The 20,689-nt window shown below is 25.8% G+C and overlaps 1 protein-coding gene across 2 annotated transcripts in view; it reads left to right on the forward strand.

Moving 5' to 3' along the window:
* The window catches only part of LOC122858976 (protein PFC0760c), a 30,432-nt gene extending 10,852 nt beyond the window's left edge, over positions 1–19,580 (forward strand). For both annotated transcript variants that reach the window (XM_044162259.1, XM_044162260.1), the window contains 5 exons: positions 3,044–5,995; positions 6,870–6,973; positions 7,368–14,258; positions 15,056–15,585; positions 15,739–19,580. In XM_044162259.1, coding sequence (XP_044018194.1) covers positions 3,044–5,995; positions 6,870–6,973; positions 7,368–14,258; positions 15,056–15,585; positions 15,739–18,586 — 13,325 coding nt within the window. In that variant the 3' untranslated portion in view covers positions 18,587–19,580. The remainder of the gene's footprint in view (positions 1–3,043; positions 5,996–6,869; positions 6,974–7,367; positions 14,259–15,055; positions 15,586–15,738) is intronic.
* The last annotated feature ends 1,109 nt before the right edge of the window (positions 19,581–20,689 follow it).

The raw sequence follows: 20,689 nt of genomic DNA on the forward strand, positions 1-20,689 counted from the left end.
TAATTACTAATTAATAATTTACTTTTTCTACGGTGCAAACAAAAAATCAGACGAATCGAATCATCAATTTGTAATTCTTTATTATCTTTAGCCACTGAAGTCTGTGATTTTCCACATTTTTTATATTTTGTTTGTTTCATCTGATTCTGCATCGATTAAATTGCTCCTAAGGGAAATTTTTTTTCAACCCTTTTAAATAAGATAAATAAAAAAAACAGCTAATTTCGAATATAGGCGAAAACAAGATAAAAAAAAAAAAGAATTCTCCCGACAAAGAAAAACAAATTATCTAGTCTAAGTACATCATTATTTTGCATACTATGGCAACTAAAAATTTACTTAATATTTGTGGTAATGAGCAACACGAGAACCATGAAAAAGAAAAAAAAAACATGCTGACGATAGCCAGGGTGTATTTTCTACAAATGGTGATCTTGATGGAACGGTGGTATTATTTGCTGAAAAAAAAAAAAAAGAAACGAAGGGAAGAATAAAATGAAAAAGATAGCCATTATTATGGGAACAAATAGAGAAAAGAAAGATGCTAGAAAAAAAAAAAAAAAATGATAAATAAGTGGTGGGTTGCTATGCTCTCAACGAAATCATGATGAGCGTGTGCATTCATTTTGACCCCCCCTCAATATGCAATTTATTTTGCATGATCTTTTTCATCATCGATATACTTTCCTTCTCATTCTTTTTTTTTTTTTTTTTTTTTTTATCTTCATGGCATTTTGTTGTTCAGAATCATTTTATCTGCATTAAATGTTATTGCTTGGGTCGTTATGAAATTACCCCGCAATTGAATCAATAAATAAAATATATACCCCCAATATATTTAAAGAGCATTAAGTTTGTCAATAGATTTTTTTATCGTGTCTTAATTGAGCTGTAATTTTCATGATTATTATTAATATTTTTGTTTATATTTAATTGTATTTCTTTGTACATTTGACACCTGATTTTTTGAGATTATAAAATTGAAAATAAATGAAATAGAATATTGTGTTTCATGTTGAAAGATGCTTTATATATACATTTAAAAATACGATGCTTGAAATTTCAAATTGAAAAAAATAAAAAAAACCAGTTTATGTTTCACGGTGTATTAGTATATCTTTCTTTATCTCAGACCTGGTGGTTATTTCTCAGTGGCCAACTTTTTTTCTTAGCAACTTGACTTTTCTTATATTTTATTCTGATGCTTTGTCTAGGTTTTTTATACATCCGTTTTTTTTTTTTTTGGTAATCACAGCGTGGGTTTATTTTATTTTTGTTCCTCTTAGAGTGAAAGTATTCAATAAAATAATAAAATTAAAAAATATATTATCGAAAACTGTGTAATTGAGTTTGTATTTTTTTTTTTAAATATTGAAAGAATTTTTCATGAAAATTTTCAAGTATATTTTTATATTTTTTATGAATATTTATTTATATATAATTTAATTATTTGTTGATTTTTTATAGTGATGGCTGTAATCGCGTCGTATTTATTGCGTTTCGTCGCTGCTTTTTGTGTAGAAAGACCTTAACGATCGATTCGCAATAGGGGCGTTACCAACACGCTCACTATAACGAAGTACGCGAACATCGTCGATAATTTACAAGACTTTTAGAACATCAAAATATATACTCTATTTTGTTACTTTCTATATAGTGAAAGAGAGAGTCTAAAAAATATAATATAAAACAATCAAAATACATTCCCTTCTTTATTGTCGCATACACCATAAATAAATTAATCCAACAAATAATTTTCCATCAAAAAAAAATAACGAAAGATTGAAGAAGAAGAAAAAATCAATCATACTAAATCGATGAGACATTTCAGAGTAATATCACTCCCCCAGATGTCCAAAGTTGTAAAATAAGAAAAAAAACTTTGAATCATAAAAAAAAGAAACCTTGAAAAATTACTCCAGGCACAATAACTATCAGAAAGAATATTTTTTTTTCTTTTTTGCATTCTATTGTTTTGTCGTTTCACAATGTCCAAAAAAAAAAAAACCATAAAAAAAATACGCCAATTCTTATTTAAAGTATTCATCAACGTTAGAAAGAAACCTTTCATTTGACAAAAATAAGTAAATGCTTAATCCTTTTTTGCGTATATATTTTTAAAAATACATGAAAAATAATACATGCATTTGTTTTTCAATTAAAAAAGTTATATATTAAAAAAGAAAAATATCAAAATGATCAATTATCAATTAATATATCATGAGCATTTGCTTAGAAGTTAGGTTTGCCGGACATCACATAGTGAGCATACCCATGAAGCCAGAATTGCCTCGGTAACAACCCCTTTTTCTCCAGTGCTCTTGAGGGGGGGTTTGCGGCAGTTATATCGATTCTCAGTCGACCCCTTTTGCCACCCTCTTCTCTTCCTCTTTCCCCCCTTGGTTCTCTCTGCCTCCCTCTTTCTCTTGCATATACACACTCTTTATATATATTTTCTGTCGAATGAGCCGAGTTTCCTGCGGCTGGACTTCCGGATGAAACAAATGTCCAAGAAGTACAGGAAATGAATTGAATGAATGATGAGTAAAATTGAAAGTGAAAATTTTACAGGCTCAATATTCATTGTGTTAATAATAATATTACGCATATATACTAATTTTTATAATTATAAATATGTAGAAACATTAGCACGAGTCATTATTGCTTAGTATATAAGAAAATGAAATTTAATTGTGTATACAAGATAATGAGGTTACTAGTTTCCTAAAAATATCGATTACTTTAATACCATATTTACCTTGTACATTGACTCTGTAATTTGAACTATTTATAACTGAAAATAATACTATAAAAATTATAATTATTTATTTTTGTTTTTCATTTTTTTTAAATACTAAAAATACCTTGTTTTAAAAAATAATAATTAAATTTAATTAAAAAAAAAAATTCAAGTAGTTTATATTATTTTCTTAAATGAATATTTAAACGAGTCAGTTTGCTTTTTTTTTTTTAAATTAATATGTATGATAATTTATATGTATAATAAAAAATTTGTGTGTTAATTTAAAATTTTTATTTTCAGAGGCAGCATCGGTGGACATTGTGGGTGGCAGGGATGCTCGTACCGAGACATGGACGACATTTCATTTATCGTCGCCGACGGCAGTGCGACCAGTTACATTTTCAACCCCCAATAGTAACGATAATAATTTGGTTGTTGTAAAACAAAAAAATCAAAATTATCATCTTGATAATTATCAACATTATCAACAACAACAACATCAACAACAACAACATCAACAACAATTACAAGTAACAACAATAAAAAAAACTGCCCAAGATAAACGTAGTCGTTTGAGTAACGTAATAAATAATTTACGTAAAAAAGTACCCGAGTCTGGGTCACGTAATCAAGTTGAGGGTGACGAAAAAAATAGTGTCGAGAGAAATCTCGAAACGTTAGAAAAATACGTGATGACTGTATTAAATGGCGTCATTAAAGACGCTGAGACTGATGAACAAAGGCAAACAAATGATTCAGGTAATTTCAATGGTATAAATTCAAAAGATGATATTGGTATTGATCTTAATAAAAAACCAGTAAATTATGTACCATCAGAACCAAGTGCAGTTGAGCCAGCAGTACCAGATGCTGATGTAAATGATTCCATAAATAAATGTGTAAATGAAAATAATAAATTGTCATTAACATCATCATCACCATCATCATCTTCGTCATCGTCCTTGTCAATGGTACTAGAAAATAATGATGAAACGACAAGTAAAGATATCAGCATTACTTCAAGGCTCATTGAATCAAGGGATAACGAAGAAATAACCAAAAAAGAAGATCCAAAGAGCAATGGTAGTAATGCTATAAATTTGGAAAAGGTCGCTGTTGATACGACGGTACTTGAATTGTCCTCTGTTGAATCAATAAAAAATATAGAAGAAATTGGTTCACTAGGTACAATAATACTAAGTCGTTTGAATGAAACAGATACAAGTGAATTAATTAATGATTCTAGTTGTAATAATATTAAAACTGATGAAATACATACTGTATGTTGTACTTTATTGGATGATATTATAAATAAAGTTAATCAAACAATTGACGAGTCAAATGTTAACATACTAGAATCATCAACGACAAGTCTTCATTGTAGTTTACCATTAGATAAAGTTGGATCAATTCTGCAGGTTACAGAATCAATTGATAATGTTAATTTAATTTCAACTCCAGTAACATTATCTGAAACAACAGCTTTACCATCATCATCATCACCATCACCATCATCATTAACAGTAAATAAGTCAAATTTAAAATCTCCAAGTTCACCAATTGTTCGACATTTATGTCTCTATTGTGATCGTAAATTTTTATCAATATCATTACGTCAAAGACACACTGAGCGTGTTCATCAACAAGGTGGTGGTAGACGTAGTGAAAGAAATCCAAGAAAAACAAATCAAAATTGTCAGTATTGTTCAGAAAAATGTAATGATAATCTTGATAGTATTTTTCAACATATGATTAGTAATCATTCAGATAAATATTATGCTTGTGTACAATGTAAAACAAGATATTCAACGAGAGATGCATTACAACAACATACAAATGAAATACATGAAATAAATGAGCTTGATAAATTTAAAAATGTTCAAATAACAAAAGATACAAATACTACAACTTCTACAACAACGAATCGTGATACTATTCCTGATAAAACAAATGAAATAATAAAAATTGAATTTGAGGAGGAAAAAAAAAGACTAGTAGAAGTAACAAAAAAATCTACACCAATTAAATTAAATACTTTATCACGTTTATCATCACCACCAGAATTTAATAATCCAGATAGTCCAGAATTTGATGTTAATTTTTATAAAAGTGTATCATGTAATATTCGTGATAATTTACTTCATCATATTGATGGAAAATTAAAAAGTAATAATGACGAGAATGATGTTGATGATGATGATGATAATAAAGCAGAATTAAATATAACATTATCAATTGGTGATGCTAAACAACAAAGATTAAATGAGCCAATAAATCCAATTGATATTTCACTTACTGCTGCAACACCAGTATACAATAATAATAATATTAAAGAATATAAAAATAATGATGAAAGTCAAAATTCAAGTGAATATGCACAAAAAGCAAATGAAACATGTCATCAACATCCACGTAGAGTATCATTTGAAAAATATAATTTTCCAAAAAAATATGATGGTAAAGAACAATGGAATTGTTCGCTAAAAGATTTAAGTAAATTTGACATTAATACACAATTAACATTACGTAAAAAACAAGATAAATTAGCATGTGAAAAATTAAATGAGGTGCCTTTGATCAGTTTAAATAATGATACAACAAATGAGACTGATGAAATTGATGAAAAAAAAATTATAAATACTCAAAATGATAAGGATGATAATGATAAATTTACATCGGAATTTGGTAATTTTATGAGACTGAAAAGATGGGATGAGTGTAAAAATAAAAATACAAAAAATGATAAAATAATATATGCTGAATTAACTGGTGAATGGTCAAGACCTCGTGTTTATATATGTGGTGCATGTTATTCACGTCATTTAACATTAAAAGAAATTGAAGATCATAAATTATCATCACATCCAAATGTATGGTGTTCACATCTTGAATTTAGTGGTGATCAACTTGAATTATATAAACATTTATTTTTACCTGGACGTGATTTACCAACGTCAATTGCAAAAAATACAATAATACCAGATAAAATATGTACAAAATGTTTAAAAACATGTAGTTCACTTGCTGAATTACATAGGCATATGTTAGAATGTGGTGGTGATCAAGCATGGTTACTTGGTCTATTTGGTAATAATGCTAAAAAAAAATGCAAGTGGCGGCCATTTGGTAGTCGTAGTAGACGACGTAAACAAAGAGGAATGAAACGTAATATCCAGAATTCACAAACCCCTAGGGCTAATAATGAACCAAGGGAGAGACAGTCAACTGGACCGAGGGTTCGACCTAGCGATCGTAAGAGATTTTTCTCATTTTTTACCTTTTTTTTTTCTCCATGTATTTATTTATATAGCTTTCAGCTGTCAATGACACTCAAGGATATATTTGGGGCTATTTATAAAAATTACAAATATCTTCTTTCTATAGAAATTGACCAGTCAAAAAAATATAAAATAAAATATTGAAAATTATATTTATATATTTGAATAAAAAAGAAAATTTTTTTTTTTGTATCTGATAAATTCAATTTAGTTTTCAAAGATTTAACAATACTTTTTGAATACCAATGATGTACATAAATTGATTTTCAATGTAACAAGAGACAAAAATAAAACTTTGAATTCAAAATAGCTTCAAGTAATAACAATAATAATAATATAATTTTTCAATGGCGTAAGTTTTATTGCATCATACTGTAAATCAAATTTCACTTGGAAAATTCAATCACGTTTCGTAAAAGTTTTATTTTTTTATTAAAATATGAATATATTTTCTATAAATTTTTCTGCAATTATCAATTTAAAGTACAAATTTTTAAATAATTTCTTTAATTATTATTATTACTCTTTTTGATATTTTTATTATTCAAGTTTAATTTGTAATTTCAATTTCAATAATATAGGGATTATATTTTTCATAAAAATTCAATACACACAAATGACATTTAAAATTCTTTTTATTACACATTGCCATTGAATAATTGAAATGTAAACACTAAAAAAAAATTTATTGAATGAAATAAAAATGTTTTTTTTTTTTAATTTATTTTTACTTTCATTCATATATAAAATGAAAAACACTTAGCAATGATATAAAAAATTTATAAAACTTAAAACAACAATAAAGTCAAGTGTTTAATTGAATTTTTTTTAATATTTTTTTTTTACAGAAGAAACAATTCAAAAAATGATTGCCAATTTACCACCAAAGCGATTAACCAGAAGAGTTGCTGAACAAGAAGCGACAAGTCGTTCACAAGCACGTTTACGTAAAGTAAGTTGTTTGTACATTTAATAATAATATATATTACCATATAAAAATATAAAACATTTAAATTTATTGCAATAATATATTAAGGTCGCGCAAAAGCAAGTTTAACAGTAAAAAAAGCAAGCAGTTTTTATGTGTATAAGTGGAGTATTGATCAGCTGGCGCTTTTGTGTATATATACACAGAGAAAATTTATGGATGTTCAAGTATTATTTGTACTGACTCTTGCATTTGCTAATCTAACACAAATATTCAAGCAATTTTAAATATTAAACAATATATATTTTTAAAAATATACCATACGAAATGTTTAAAATAATTGTTAAAAACAATTTTCATTATGCTTATCCATTTCACAGCAATAACACAATTATTTTTTTTTTTTTTTTTTTTTTAGATTCATGCAAAATCAAGACCAGAAACAGGGGATAGTTCATCATCAAATATTACTTTAGCTCGTAAAACTGTATTACGTAATAAATTATTAAAAAATGCAAAATCATTTCAACGTAAACGTTGTCGTGGTGACAATATTAGTGCAGCTATTGAAAGTGTCATTAACAGTTATGAGAATAATGAAACAGCAACAAATCATGATTCTATTAATGACACTAAATTATCAAATTCAACAACAATATCAAAAGATTTAAAAAAATCAATTATTAAATTAAAAACAAAAAATAATAAAAATGGTAAAATTGTGCGTGAAGTACGTGTTGTTAGTAAACGTAAAAATATTAAAATACAAACGAGAAAAGTTGGCTTAACAAAAGTTAAAAAATCATTGTTAAGAAAAACAAATAAAGATCAAATAAATGAAAGTGTAGTTCAAACTAAAACTAGATTAAATATGCAAAGTTTAGAAATGTTGGAGCAGTCTGACGAAGAGAAAGACCAACAGCAGCAGCAGCAGCAGTCAGCCTTAAAGAAGAAAAAATCGATAGACTCGTTAACGTCACTGAATGCCTCCCTAAAGGCAAAATCTCAGCTACGTACTCATGATGGTAAATTTGCTAAAAATCCAGATAAAAATGAAACGGCTTCTGATAATAATTCATCGTCATCTAGTCAAAATGAACAGTTGTGTGTTGTTAAAAATAATACAGGTACATTAACAACACGATCACAGATACGTTCAATTGGTCATTCAACAACAACAACAACAACAACAACAACAGAATCTACTGATACACTGACAATAAAAAGATCATCAAGATTATCATTAGACAATGATAAAATGCCAACTCTTGAATTAGCTGAAAAAAATCAAGACACAGAAAAAATAACAACACCTGATGAATTGCCTATCCTTACACCAGCAATGACATCAAAACAATCAGCATCAATAACACAAGATGATTCAAATAAAAATTCATCTATGACACTTGTTAAAAAAAATGCAAAAAATGTACGTGGAAAAAGAAGAAAAAGAAAAAATAGACTTGCCAAGAGACTGGAGAATCAACGTAAAATTATCACTGAGGTTGATGTCTCTGAAAGTTTAAAAAATGACAACAACATAGAGGCAACTAAAGAGCCACGAACACGAAGTAAAAAGTCATTGTTAAAATCTTCAAGTACTACTGAAGAGTTACCAACTAATGTAGAAGAGGTTGATGTTGAACAAAAAAATTCAATACCTGAATTACCATCTAAAAAAAATAATAATAATAAAGTTTTCAAGACAAGACATTCAAGACAAATACAAAACGAAGAATCGTTGAAATTTGACGAAGTTCCAACTGTTTTAAGTAGTAAAAAAATTAAGAAAAAAATAATTAATAGAAAATTATTAAGATCAAATAATACTTGTCAAATTGTTAGTGGTTTACCAGCTAAAACACGTCGAAATTTTCGTAAAATTAAACAAAAAATAATTAATAATCAATTAAATGATGATGAATTTAATACGAAAAATATTCAATCAGATATAAATCAAATTATTTCTGATGATAAAAGCTTGACAAGTAAATCGCCAACTTTATTTGAAACAAATAATAAAAAAGAAATGATAAATACAACATTAGAAGTATCAAATGATAAAATTCAAGTTGAAGAAACATGTGAAAATTTAAAATCAGATGAAGAAATAAACAATGAGCAAAATTCAATAAAATCATCGATTGAATTGGAGGTAAACGATACGATAAAAATACTTGAACAAGGGAAAATAGAAAATAGTGTGATATTAGAAAATGAAGAAGAAAAAATTATTGATAATATCGATAATAAAGAATCTTGTTGTAAAAATATTGTAACTGCTGATTTAGTGAGTTTAAGTTTTGAGCATTTACAGCAAGAATCAAGTAATTCAAATATTGATAGTGGAAAAGAAAATTCATCAGAAACACCAGTAAATATTTCGAAACCAAAAATAACACGTCCAAAAAAATCACGTGGATTTCGTCGTGATCGTGTTGTCAAAAGAAGTATAAATAATGTCATTGGTATTTTAACTGAGGGTGTTAATATACCAGTTGATGTACAACAAAGTGTTGTACTAACAGTACAAACATCTGTTGAAAATATTAATACAAATAATAATAATAATAATAATAATACAATACAAAATAATAGAAATGAACTTGTTGATAATAATAATGTACAATCTGTGCCAAATATTATTACAGATAATCAAAGTTCAAGTCAAACAGTTAGTGTTGATGTTAAAATTGACGCTGGTAATGATGAAAATACTAGTCAAGAATTACAATGTCCTAAACAATCAGTGTCGTCACTTGATGAAAATCAACAATTAAAATTAAATAATGTATCTGAAATAATGCCAATTAAAAATAGCGAAATAACAAATACAAATATTGATACAACATCAGTTAATATTGAACCGCCAACAAATGATATTATTTTAGATTTATCACGTCGTAAACAAAAAGGTAAAGGTTCATTTCTTGAAAAAATTGTATCTAAAATTGCAAAACAAAAAGATGTATTACTTGATGGTGAAGTTGGTTCATTACTTGATAGTGCTGTTGATGAATTAAGTATTATATTGGATGAAGTTGGTACAAACCTTGCTGATAATAATGAAATTATAAAAACTAATATTGAAAAAAAAAGTGATGAAGAAAATATCAATGATGGTAATTTAAAAGATAATAATAAAAATGTAAATGAAATATGTGAAAATAAAAATACTCCAATATTAAATAAAACTGATGAAATTTTAACTGTAAATGAAAAAAATATAAATACAGTTGAAGCATCAAGTACAGAACAGTCATGTACTGTAAATATTTTAAATAGTGAAATAGAAAAAGAGGTCGTACCTCTAGAGAATAGTAAAGATACGGATGAACGAATATCAAAGAAACGTTCACTTGAGATAGTTACGTTGACTAAAAACAAAAGAAAATCTATTCAAGACAATGAAGAATGTGATAAAGAAACTCAAGATGAAACAAAAAATGATGAAGCTTCTGAAAGTAAAAGAATAGAGGAAGATATTTGTCTGGCAGATATCATGAAGTTGATTAATACTCCAAAAACTGATATACATCGTGATACATTGAAAGAAAAAAATGTTTCAAGTAAACGTAAAAATTGTGATAAAGAAAAAACAGATAATAGCTCTGATGTAATTTCAAATAACAAAAAAAAATGTGGTAATTCAAATAAAAAAATACGTACAGAAGGTACAAGAAGAAGTACTCGTCGTAGTAATACAGAAATTACAGAAAAAATAAATGATGAAATTGATTTATCAACAATAGAAACAAATAATTTAATACAAATAAATCAAAATAATAAATCAATCAACAGTGAAAATAATATACAGATGGTTAACAATGAAATAACAATAAATCAAACGACATTTCAATCAAAAAATGAAATTTCATTTGTATCCAAAGATTCAAATAAAATGAATGATACAGTGCATGAAACATTGGCTTTAAAATCAACCAGTGAAATATCTGAAATCAATAGTATAAAAGTACCGGAAATTAAAACTCCAACAGAAAATATCATGAATGAAAAAATGGATAAATCAAAGAAAAGAAATTCTAAGAAAAAAAATCTTATAAATGAAAAATTATTGCTTACAGACAATGAAAACACTAGCGACAATAAAATCAATAAACTTACCAGTGAAATTCACGTGAATTCAACTGAGAACAAAGAGCAAAGTATTATTGAATCTTCTCTGTCTACAAATACATCATCTATTGATGATGATAATAATCAACAAATTAATGATGATAAAAAAGATGAGACAGTTATTGAAAAATCATTTAAAGTACCTGAAGTAAGTGATGTATTTTTACAGTCAACATCAAAACGCAGCTCAAAGAAAAAATCACTGACACATGACAACACAATTACAACAGATAATATTATTCCAACAATTGACAATAATGATAAACCAAATGATGAAGTAATTATTCCACAAAAAAATCGTAAATCATCAAAAAGAAAAAATAATAATGATGGTAATTTAAATATACAACAAGAAGAAATTATTGATAAACCAAAGACAATTGTTGTTGAACGTCGACAAACTCTTAGAAGAAAAGCTAAAGAAAATATATTTCTTATTGAAGAATTACTTGATATGTCTGGTGATGAAATGGACAGTCCAACACCTTTGGATATTGTTGATAATGAAATATCAAAAAGTAAAGATAAATTATCTGTATCATGTGAAAATAAATTAGAAGAAAATTCTGAAAAGCAAATAAATGTTTCAGTTACAGAGAATGAAACTTTAAATATAAAAAGTCAAACACCAATTGATGAGCCAACACCAAATCCCAAGAAACATTCAATAGATAATTTTTCAGTTGGTTATTCAAAAACTGGTGAAATATTAATTGTTGAAAAGAAGAAAAAATTTACAAAAGAAATTGCAAAATTTTTTTGCAATATTTGTACAACAAGTTTTACACGTAAATCATCATTGAAAAAACACAATCAATCACAATCACATATATTACAAGTTACAAAAAGTGATAATAAAATTAATGACAATAAAGAAGAATCAATGTCACATGATGATACAACTGTATCGTCAATTGATCGTAGTGAAGATATAACACAAACAACAATTGATAATACTCAAGAAGAAATAAATAATAAACATGATGATAATATTAAATTAAATAATGATGTAGAATTAAAATCAAAAATTGATATTGATGATACAAAAAAAATAACAAAAAAATCAGTTGATGATTCTCATCAATTGGATAATAATGATTTTGAGGATGAATTATTGGATGAAGAAATATGTAAAATTACAGAAAATATGACACACGATGAGTATGTACTCACCGATCATATAAGTCCAGAAGGTGCTTCAACTCCGTCAAAAGAAACTACTGAAAGTCTCACACAGGTCACAGATATTGATTTAAAAAGCAACCAACAAAAATTGTCTCTTTCTAACCAACACTTGGAAATAAATTCACCAATAATAAGTAAAAATTTAATAATTTCATCATCAGCTACATTAAAATCAAATGAATATAATAATTTAAAAATTTCACCAATTAATGATTCAATAATTAAAGATAATGTTTGTCTTGATTTTTCAAATATAACAGAAAAATTAAAAAGTAATGAATTTATTAAAAATAATAATGATGATAAAGATTCAATGAAAATGGATTTTGATAGTGATGAAAATTCATCAAGTATAAATATGTCAAATGACATTAATAAACTTATTGATAATTCTGAAATAAATATTGACAGTAAAGGTGAATTAAATGAAAGCATAAAATCACCAATTGATAATTTATTTAGCAATTCAATTAAATCTGATTCTTCATCAATGAAAAAAAATAAAAAATCAAAAAATAATAAAATCAAACAAATTGATAATAATGAAAAAGATACTGTATCAATGTCAAATAAAAAAATAATAAAAACACAAAATAAATCACGTGAAATAAAATTGAAAAATCGCAATAAACAATCAAAGAAAAAATCCGTAAATAATAGTAGTGATAGTGAGCTAGATGAGCATGAAAATTTAGTTGAATTACAAAATAAAAATAAAATTGTTAAAAGTGTATTTGGAAGAGTATTTGGTGGTGAAAAAATTGATAAAGTTAAAGAGGTACTTGATGATTGGGTATCACGTTCAGAAAGTGAATCAGAAACACCATCAAGTTCAAATCAAAATTCATGGTGTAATTGGAAAGATGAAAAGAAAAATAAACAACAACGTGAAATTTTAAAAATTGAAAAATCAAATTCTCATTTAAAAAGCATGAAAAATACATTACAACAAAATGGAAAAGAGAAATCAATTTTAACAGAACCGATTGAACCAATTTTATCAACTTCAAGATGTCGTCAAAGTAAAAAACGTGCTGAAGAACGTATTTCACGTGCATTTGAAGAGGAATCAATTCTTTATGATCTAGCATTTGAATCAAAAAAACATTCAATTAAAAATATAAAAACAATGATAAATGATGAAAAATTAGACAAAAAAGATAAAAAAATAATTACTGATAATACTGAATTATCAACTATTAATAATGACAATGATGATAAGCTAAAAAAATATAATGAAATTGATAAATTAGATAATTCAAATAGTCCAAGTATTAAAACGAAAATAATATGCACGAATGACATTTCATCGCAAGACAATAATTCAATAGAATCGATTCACACACCAGCACCAAGTTGTCCACGTGAGCGTTCGTCTACGCCCGATATAGTTTCAATGACAACTCGAGACTCTGATAATGATGCCGAAGAACCAAGTGACATAGACAATGACGATGATGATATTGTACGTGGTCGTTTATCACCAACTTATACAACAAACTTGCCTGAAAGTTCAATCGATAGTACATCAAATATCAGTCACAAAAATATTCATACTGAAAAAATTATTGATACAACAAAGAGTCGTAATTTAAATGAATTTACTGGTGAAAAAATTGTCATTAGATCACCTGTATCAATTCATGAAAATACTGGTGGTGGTGGTGGTGGTGTTGTTACAATAGCACCAACAGATGCCATTGAAGATAATGCACTTGATGTATCACAAGAAATTAAAGAATCAATTAATAAATCACGTCAAGGAAAAGTATTAAATTTTGATGAAGAATTATTTGTTGAGTGTTGTTCAAGGCTAAAAGCAACAACTGAAAATGAATTACGTGGAACTAAAAAAATTAAGCTTGATCATAGTGAAAATTATCAAAATAATGATGAACAATCACAAGAAATTAAACCAATTCGTGATCGTTGGAGAGACGTTGAGAGTCAAAATAGTCTTGGTAGTCTTCTTGATTCTGTTAATCAGGTTTGTTATATTTTTTTTTTTTAATTTAAATACTATCAACAATTATAATCATGTTATTTATCGTACATTTTAATGATTAACAATAATAACTATAATTTTTAATATTGCAATATTCACATAATCAAACGTGTCATTCTATTTATTTGATTAATACATTTACCTATTTAACATGCGCATGTAATTATACCTTTGTTGTGTTTTGTAATATTATCATGCCACGTGAGAGTGTAATTAAACTATTATTTCGTTTTATTGTAATAGTTAAATGCTACTTGATTCTTCTGTTTACTATAATTAAAAGTCATTCACACATAATCTTCTCAATCCATTAACAATATTTTATTTTATAAATTTTATATTAAGAGTATATTATTGTAAAAAAATTTTTACAGGGTCTATAACTCAGCTTTGTACAGAAAATATCTCTCAGTATGCATGCAAAAGGTAGTTCGATTTATGTCTAAAAAGAATAAAAAAAATAAAAATAAAAAAATTACTTTAGAGTTTTTTTAAAAATTTTTTTTTTGCTTGGTTGACATTTATTTATTGGATGCTTTTTTGTCAAGCATTGAGCATGTATCTTTTTTTACTTTTCTTTTTCAAAAAAAAGTATTTAATTTAAAGTTTATTTATTTATAAAAAATAAAAAAAAAAAAATCTATGTTATTTATTTTTTTTTTCTATTATTATATCTCTTTCACTTGATTATATTATTTCGGCTAATTAATACACACACACCACACAGCTTTAATTGAATATGTTTTTATGATAAATTAATATTTGTTTTTATTTTATAGTTATTGGGTGAAGAAATGTATAACAACAACCGAGTGTTAGAAAACACAAAACGAGCACGAAGTCAACGAAGTGATAGACCCATAAGCCCTGCAGTAATTAGCCAGCCTGATTTTATTCGACCAGATAATTTGGGCTATGAAGATAGTCTTGATGTTGCATTTGAGCATAACAACAAATTAAGAGATAAAATACAACAACGGATGCGAGAAAGTGAGAACTTAATTGCTACGTCATTTGGTCAAAAGGTCTCACACAATAATAGTGATAGTGATGATCATCGTTATCGACATCATCATCATCATCATCACCATCATCATCGTCATCATCATCATCATCATGATAAAAATTTATCAAAAACTGATAAAAATGTTGAAAATTTAGAAAATTTAAAAGCCATTGATAATTCACTTAATCATTATTCATCTGATGATATTGAAATTAAACATAAAAATAATAATCCAAATATAGATGGATTTTTGGACAAGGCACTGTCAAATTTACTTCACAATAATGGAAAACATGATCACAAGTATGTATTATTTTATCTAACAGTTAATTAAGATAAATAACAAATATAGATATATATTTTTAAAGAATATATTTAACAAATCTTTTTAGTATTTATATAAAACTTGTGTAATTTGTAAATTTTAATTTAACTTTTTCTTTTCTTTGTTTTTAGTGGATCAACGCCCATGAATGTCCTAGCAGAGTTGGCATGCGCCCAAGTACCAACTATCACAGATGTAAAAACTTCACGTGAAAAATTATCAATAAAAACATCATTAAATGATAAAGACACAATACAATCACAAACGATTCAAAAATGTGATAAAGAATTACCAAGAAAAAATCGTAATACAATAAAAGAATTATTTGAAAGAAAAAATGAAATAATTGATAGAAAATATAATGAAAAAATTGCTAATATAACAAATTGTGAAAAATTAGAACAAAATATATCAAAACAAAAATCAAAAAAAAAGAAAAATCAAAATGAATTTCCGTTAATACGTAAAAGTCAATTTGGTGGTATGCCTGAAAGAAAAAGACGTCAAGGTAGTTGTAGTAATATTGAAAAAAAACATGATGATGATCAAGATAAAATTAAAGATATTTATGATTTTGATGATGAAGATAGTCAAAGTGAAAAAATTACAACAACAACATCATATCGTAATAAAAATGATAATAATTCTGTTGATGAAAATGTTAGTGAAATACTTATGGATGATTTAATGACACGTGCTATTAAAAAAACACTTGACAGTGGACGTAGTTCTGAAAGTTTTGATAAAACATTTGACAATATGATTGAACGTAAGTTTAAAGAATTTGAATCATTTGCACCAAAAACAAAAGGAGCACTAAAAGCATTTCATATTGAAGAAAAAAATAATGAACGTATTATGGGTCCAATGGATACTTTTGTTGAACGTAAAAAACGTGAAAGACGTTTAACTGAAACATCAACAACAAAATCAATAAAACAACAACAAAAAAAACGTCATAAAAATATGAAAAAACGTTCAAAAAATTCATGGTATGAAAATGATAGTTCAGATGAATTTAAAACAGTTGTTAAAACAGCTGAAGATATTGGTGTTGGAATATCAAAAAGTCAAAGAACATGTTCAAAAGGTAAACAAAATTTATTTGCTGAATTATCAACATCATCAGAGAGTGAATATGAAAATGATGATAATAATGATACTAAGAAAATGAATAAATTAATAAATTTAAATGAGATAAAAAATCCATCAAGTCCAGAAATTGCTGATAATTATCCATCTGATAATGAAAATTGTAAAATTGAAAATTGGATGGATATTAGTTCAAAAACTGATAGTAAAAATAATATTGATCATAAAAAATCAGAGTCTGATATGTCAGATCTTCCATTGGTTATTGATGAGAGAAAAGATGACTATGATGACGATGATGACAATGATAATAATGATAAACAGAACAATAGTGGTGATGAAACAGATAATCGATCAGAACGAGCATTTGAATTGGATGATTTGTATCGAGAGGACAGTTCAGTTGCTGATTCTGATTGTGATGACAACAATCAAATATCTCAAGTTAACTGTAAAAATCATAAAGATAATAATATTGATGATGACAATGATTTAATTCCTCTTGATGAAGCTCTTAATATGTTGGATGGTCCTGAAACATTTCAACAATCATCAGGTATTATTAAATTATCTTCAGATTTTATAACAACAAAAAAAAATGATGAAGATAATTTTTCTGATATTCAAAAAAATGATAATATTGTAACAGAAATAATTGATGATACTGATGATACTGATGTACAATTGCCTGAAAAGTTATTGACAAATTCAAAGCCAGAAAAAACAATGGAAAATCTTCCACTTCATGTATTTTTATCAAGAAAAGTACAAGAATCAAAAAAAAGAAAAGAAGAACAATTAAAAAAAATGCAAGATAATGATAATAATGATGTTGATGAAATTAATGGTGATGATGATGATGAAGAAGAGGAGGAAGAAGAAGAAGTTGTGCATGAATATCAGCCAGCAAGACGTCAAAGAAAATGTGCAATTGGTAAACAAGGACTTCTTGCTGAAATAAGTAGCTCAGATGAAGAGTATTTCATTAAAGAAAATCCAACAAAACGTACAAATGATAAATTAGATAATGAAAAATTAAAAAAACCAAAACGTGAATCAAAAGAAAAACGTAAAGAACGTTATTTGGAAAAAAAACATGAACAAATAATAGCTAAAGAACAAAAAGCTATTGAAGAAGAAATTCATCGTGAATTTGGTATTAAAAAAGACACAACTAATAATGATAAAATTGATACAGACAATAATAATAATTCTGATGATGAAAAAATACATAAAAAATATCAAAAAAATAAAAAAATTGATAATACAAAAAATAAAGATAAAACTAAAAAAGAAAATTTAGATAAATTTAATAATGATGATTGTGAAAGTAAAAAAATAATATCAACAAATAAAAAAAAAGTAGATCGTGATTTATTAAAAAATAAAAAAAAGCAAACACAATTAACAAATAATAAAAATTGTAAAAAAAATTCATCAAAAATACATGTAAAATTATCAACAACAGGTAAAAATAAAAATACAAATGATAAATCACGTTCATCAAATAAAGATACTAAAGAACGTAGATCATCAATAACAAAAAGAGATTCAGATGATGAAGAATTAAGAACAACAAAACGTTGGAATAATGTTGATGAAGGTGTTGGTGTTGCTATTGGAAGAAGAAAAAGAGCAGCAGCAAATCAACTTTATTACTGGTCAAGTTCAAGTGATGATGATGAAGAATTAATCCAACCAGCTCCAGTTGTTGAAGAAGAAGATGATAGACAAGAACAACATGGTTGGATTGTTGGTGATTCACACAAACGCATGATAACAATGCTGGCAATGGAAAAACAATTAAAAGAAAAACGACGAAGAAGTGAAGAAGATTTTGATAGTAATAAAAGTAAAAATAAAAAACATAGAAATTCCATGTCTTGATATGTATTTCATGACTAAAAAGAAAATTTATAAAATTAATTTTATTAATTAAGTTGAATAGAAAAAAAAAATTAAAATTAATAAATAAAATAAATAAAAAACAGAGGTGAAATTATTTATTAATAAACTGGTCATTAATGGCATAATACGTTAATCTTTAGTGTTAGTTTTCATACGCTTAAAAATTATATAAAAAAAAAAAATAAATAATTGTTTATTTTATTTCTTTTGTACATATATTATTATTAATTAAAATTATTATGAATAATCAATTATGGCTGGCTAAAGACTACGAAAGTAATTGAACGATACACTGCCATGAAAAAAATGTTTTTCATTTTTTTTGTTTGTTACTTTTTTCTTTTTTAAAATGCATTTTTGATCGCCTGATTACTGTGCTCTGTGTCGTGATAAATAAATAAAGAAAAAAAATATATATACATATTTATATGTATTAAATTAATAATATAGAATAAGTAAGAGAAAATAATTGGAGATGAAAAGAAAAATTAATAAATTAATGGAGTGTTTAGAAATTTTTTTTGTCTTTAATTTGTGGATATTATTAGCATTCGATGAATTTATAAATATAAATAACTTTATTTAGACTGAGTATGATATGAATTAGAGATGAAATTGTAAAGAATGGCACTTTTAGACAATACTAGATGTATTTTAAAAAATTACTTGAATCAATTTAATTACATGATGAAAATAATATTTGAAAAATATAAAATGTTGATTAAAGTATGCAAGATGTTAAGATTTTGATGGGGCTAATTAGCAATACTTGCATGTTTTTTTGTGTTTATTTGAACTTGAAATAATGCAACTTTCAAACATGAAAATAGATTTTTTTTTAAATTAGATGATTGGCTGAGAAATAATTTCTCAAGTGTGATGATAATTTATTTGGCTATTTTTTTTTCTTTGTCAATAAATAAATCAATTAATTCCATTGAATTTTCTAAATTATATAAATTTTTTTTTCATACTCGACAGCTTTACTGCGAGCAAAATGAAAAAAAAAAACTATTCAATGTTAAATATTTGAAATGAATATCATCATGCACATAAAATTAAAAATTTTCACGTTTAATATGTAAAATCACGGGTTAAATATTTTTTAAACTGTAATTTTAATTGAATAATATAATTCAATTAAAAAAAGAAATCTAATAAATGTATACTGCCATGTATCAGAACTGTAGGTCATTGTATGCGAAAATATATATGAATTATATAGATATTTAATATCAATTGTAAAAAAAAATATTAAAAGAAAATAATAAATTGATTTAAAAATAAAAATAAAATTGATCAAAAAAAAAAAAAAATTTGGCAATGGCACAAAATTAATCATAATCCAATGTAAATAAATCATATTTTCAATGTGTCAGGAAAAATATGTTTTGTAATTTATGCAAAGCGATGAAAAATAAAAATTACTATATGAAAAATGTATTTAAAAAATTTTTTCATTATTAAAAATACCTTTTACAAATCTATGATTATTTAACACGTGATATAAAATCTAATATATAATTGTAAATCAAAAAAACTAAATAAAAATAGTTTTATTCATTTTTTAATTATTATTAATAATTAAAAAATAATATTATTAATAATTTATTAATAATATTAACAATTTATTATAATAAAAGCAGTAGTATATTCAATAAAATAAAACTATTATAAATTATTTCGTAACACACAGTAACACACGAATATTACATACGTGTAAATACACCTTGTGGTGCAAAAAAATATTTCACGTCGAAAATAATAATAAATGTAATCAGTACTAGATGTATTTTAAAAAATTACTTGAAATAATTTAACTACATGATGAAAATAATGTTAAGATGTTAAGATATTATTTTGATGAGGGTTAATCAGCAATACTTGCATGAAAAAAGTTCAAGTAAATTTTTGGTTGGAGAAAGGTTGGAAAAAAGTTGGAGTAAATTTCAGGTTGGAGAAACGGCGGAAGAAAGTTGGAGAAAAGTCGGAAAAAAGTTGGAGTAAATTTTTGGTTGGAAAAAGGTTGGAGAAATTTGTCCGCCATTTCTCCAAACATCGGTCAATCGGTCATTTTCGTAA

Source organism: Aphidius gifuensis, linkage group LG6 (assembly GCF_014905175.1).
Source record: "Aphidius gifuensis isolate YNYX2018 linkage group LG6, ASM1490517v1, whole genome shotgun sequence".
NCBI lineage: Eukaryota > Metazoa > Arthropoda > Insecta > Hymenoptera > Braconidae > Aphidius > Aphidius gifuensis.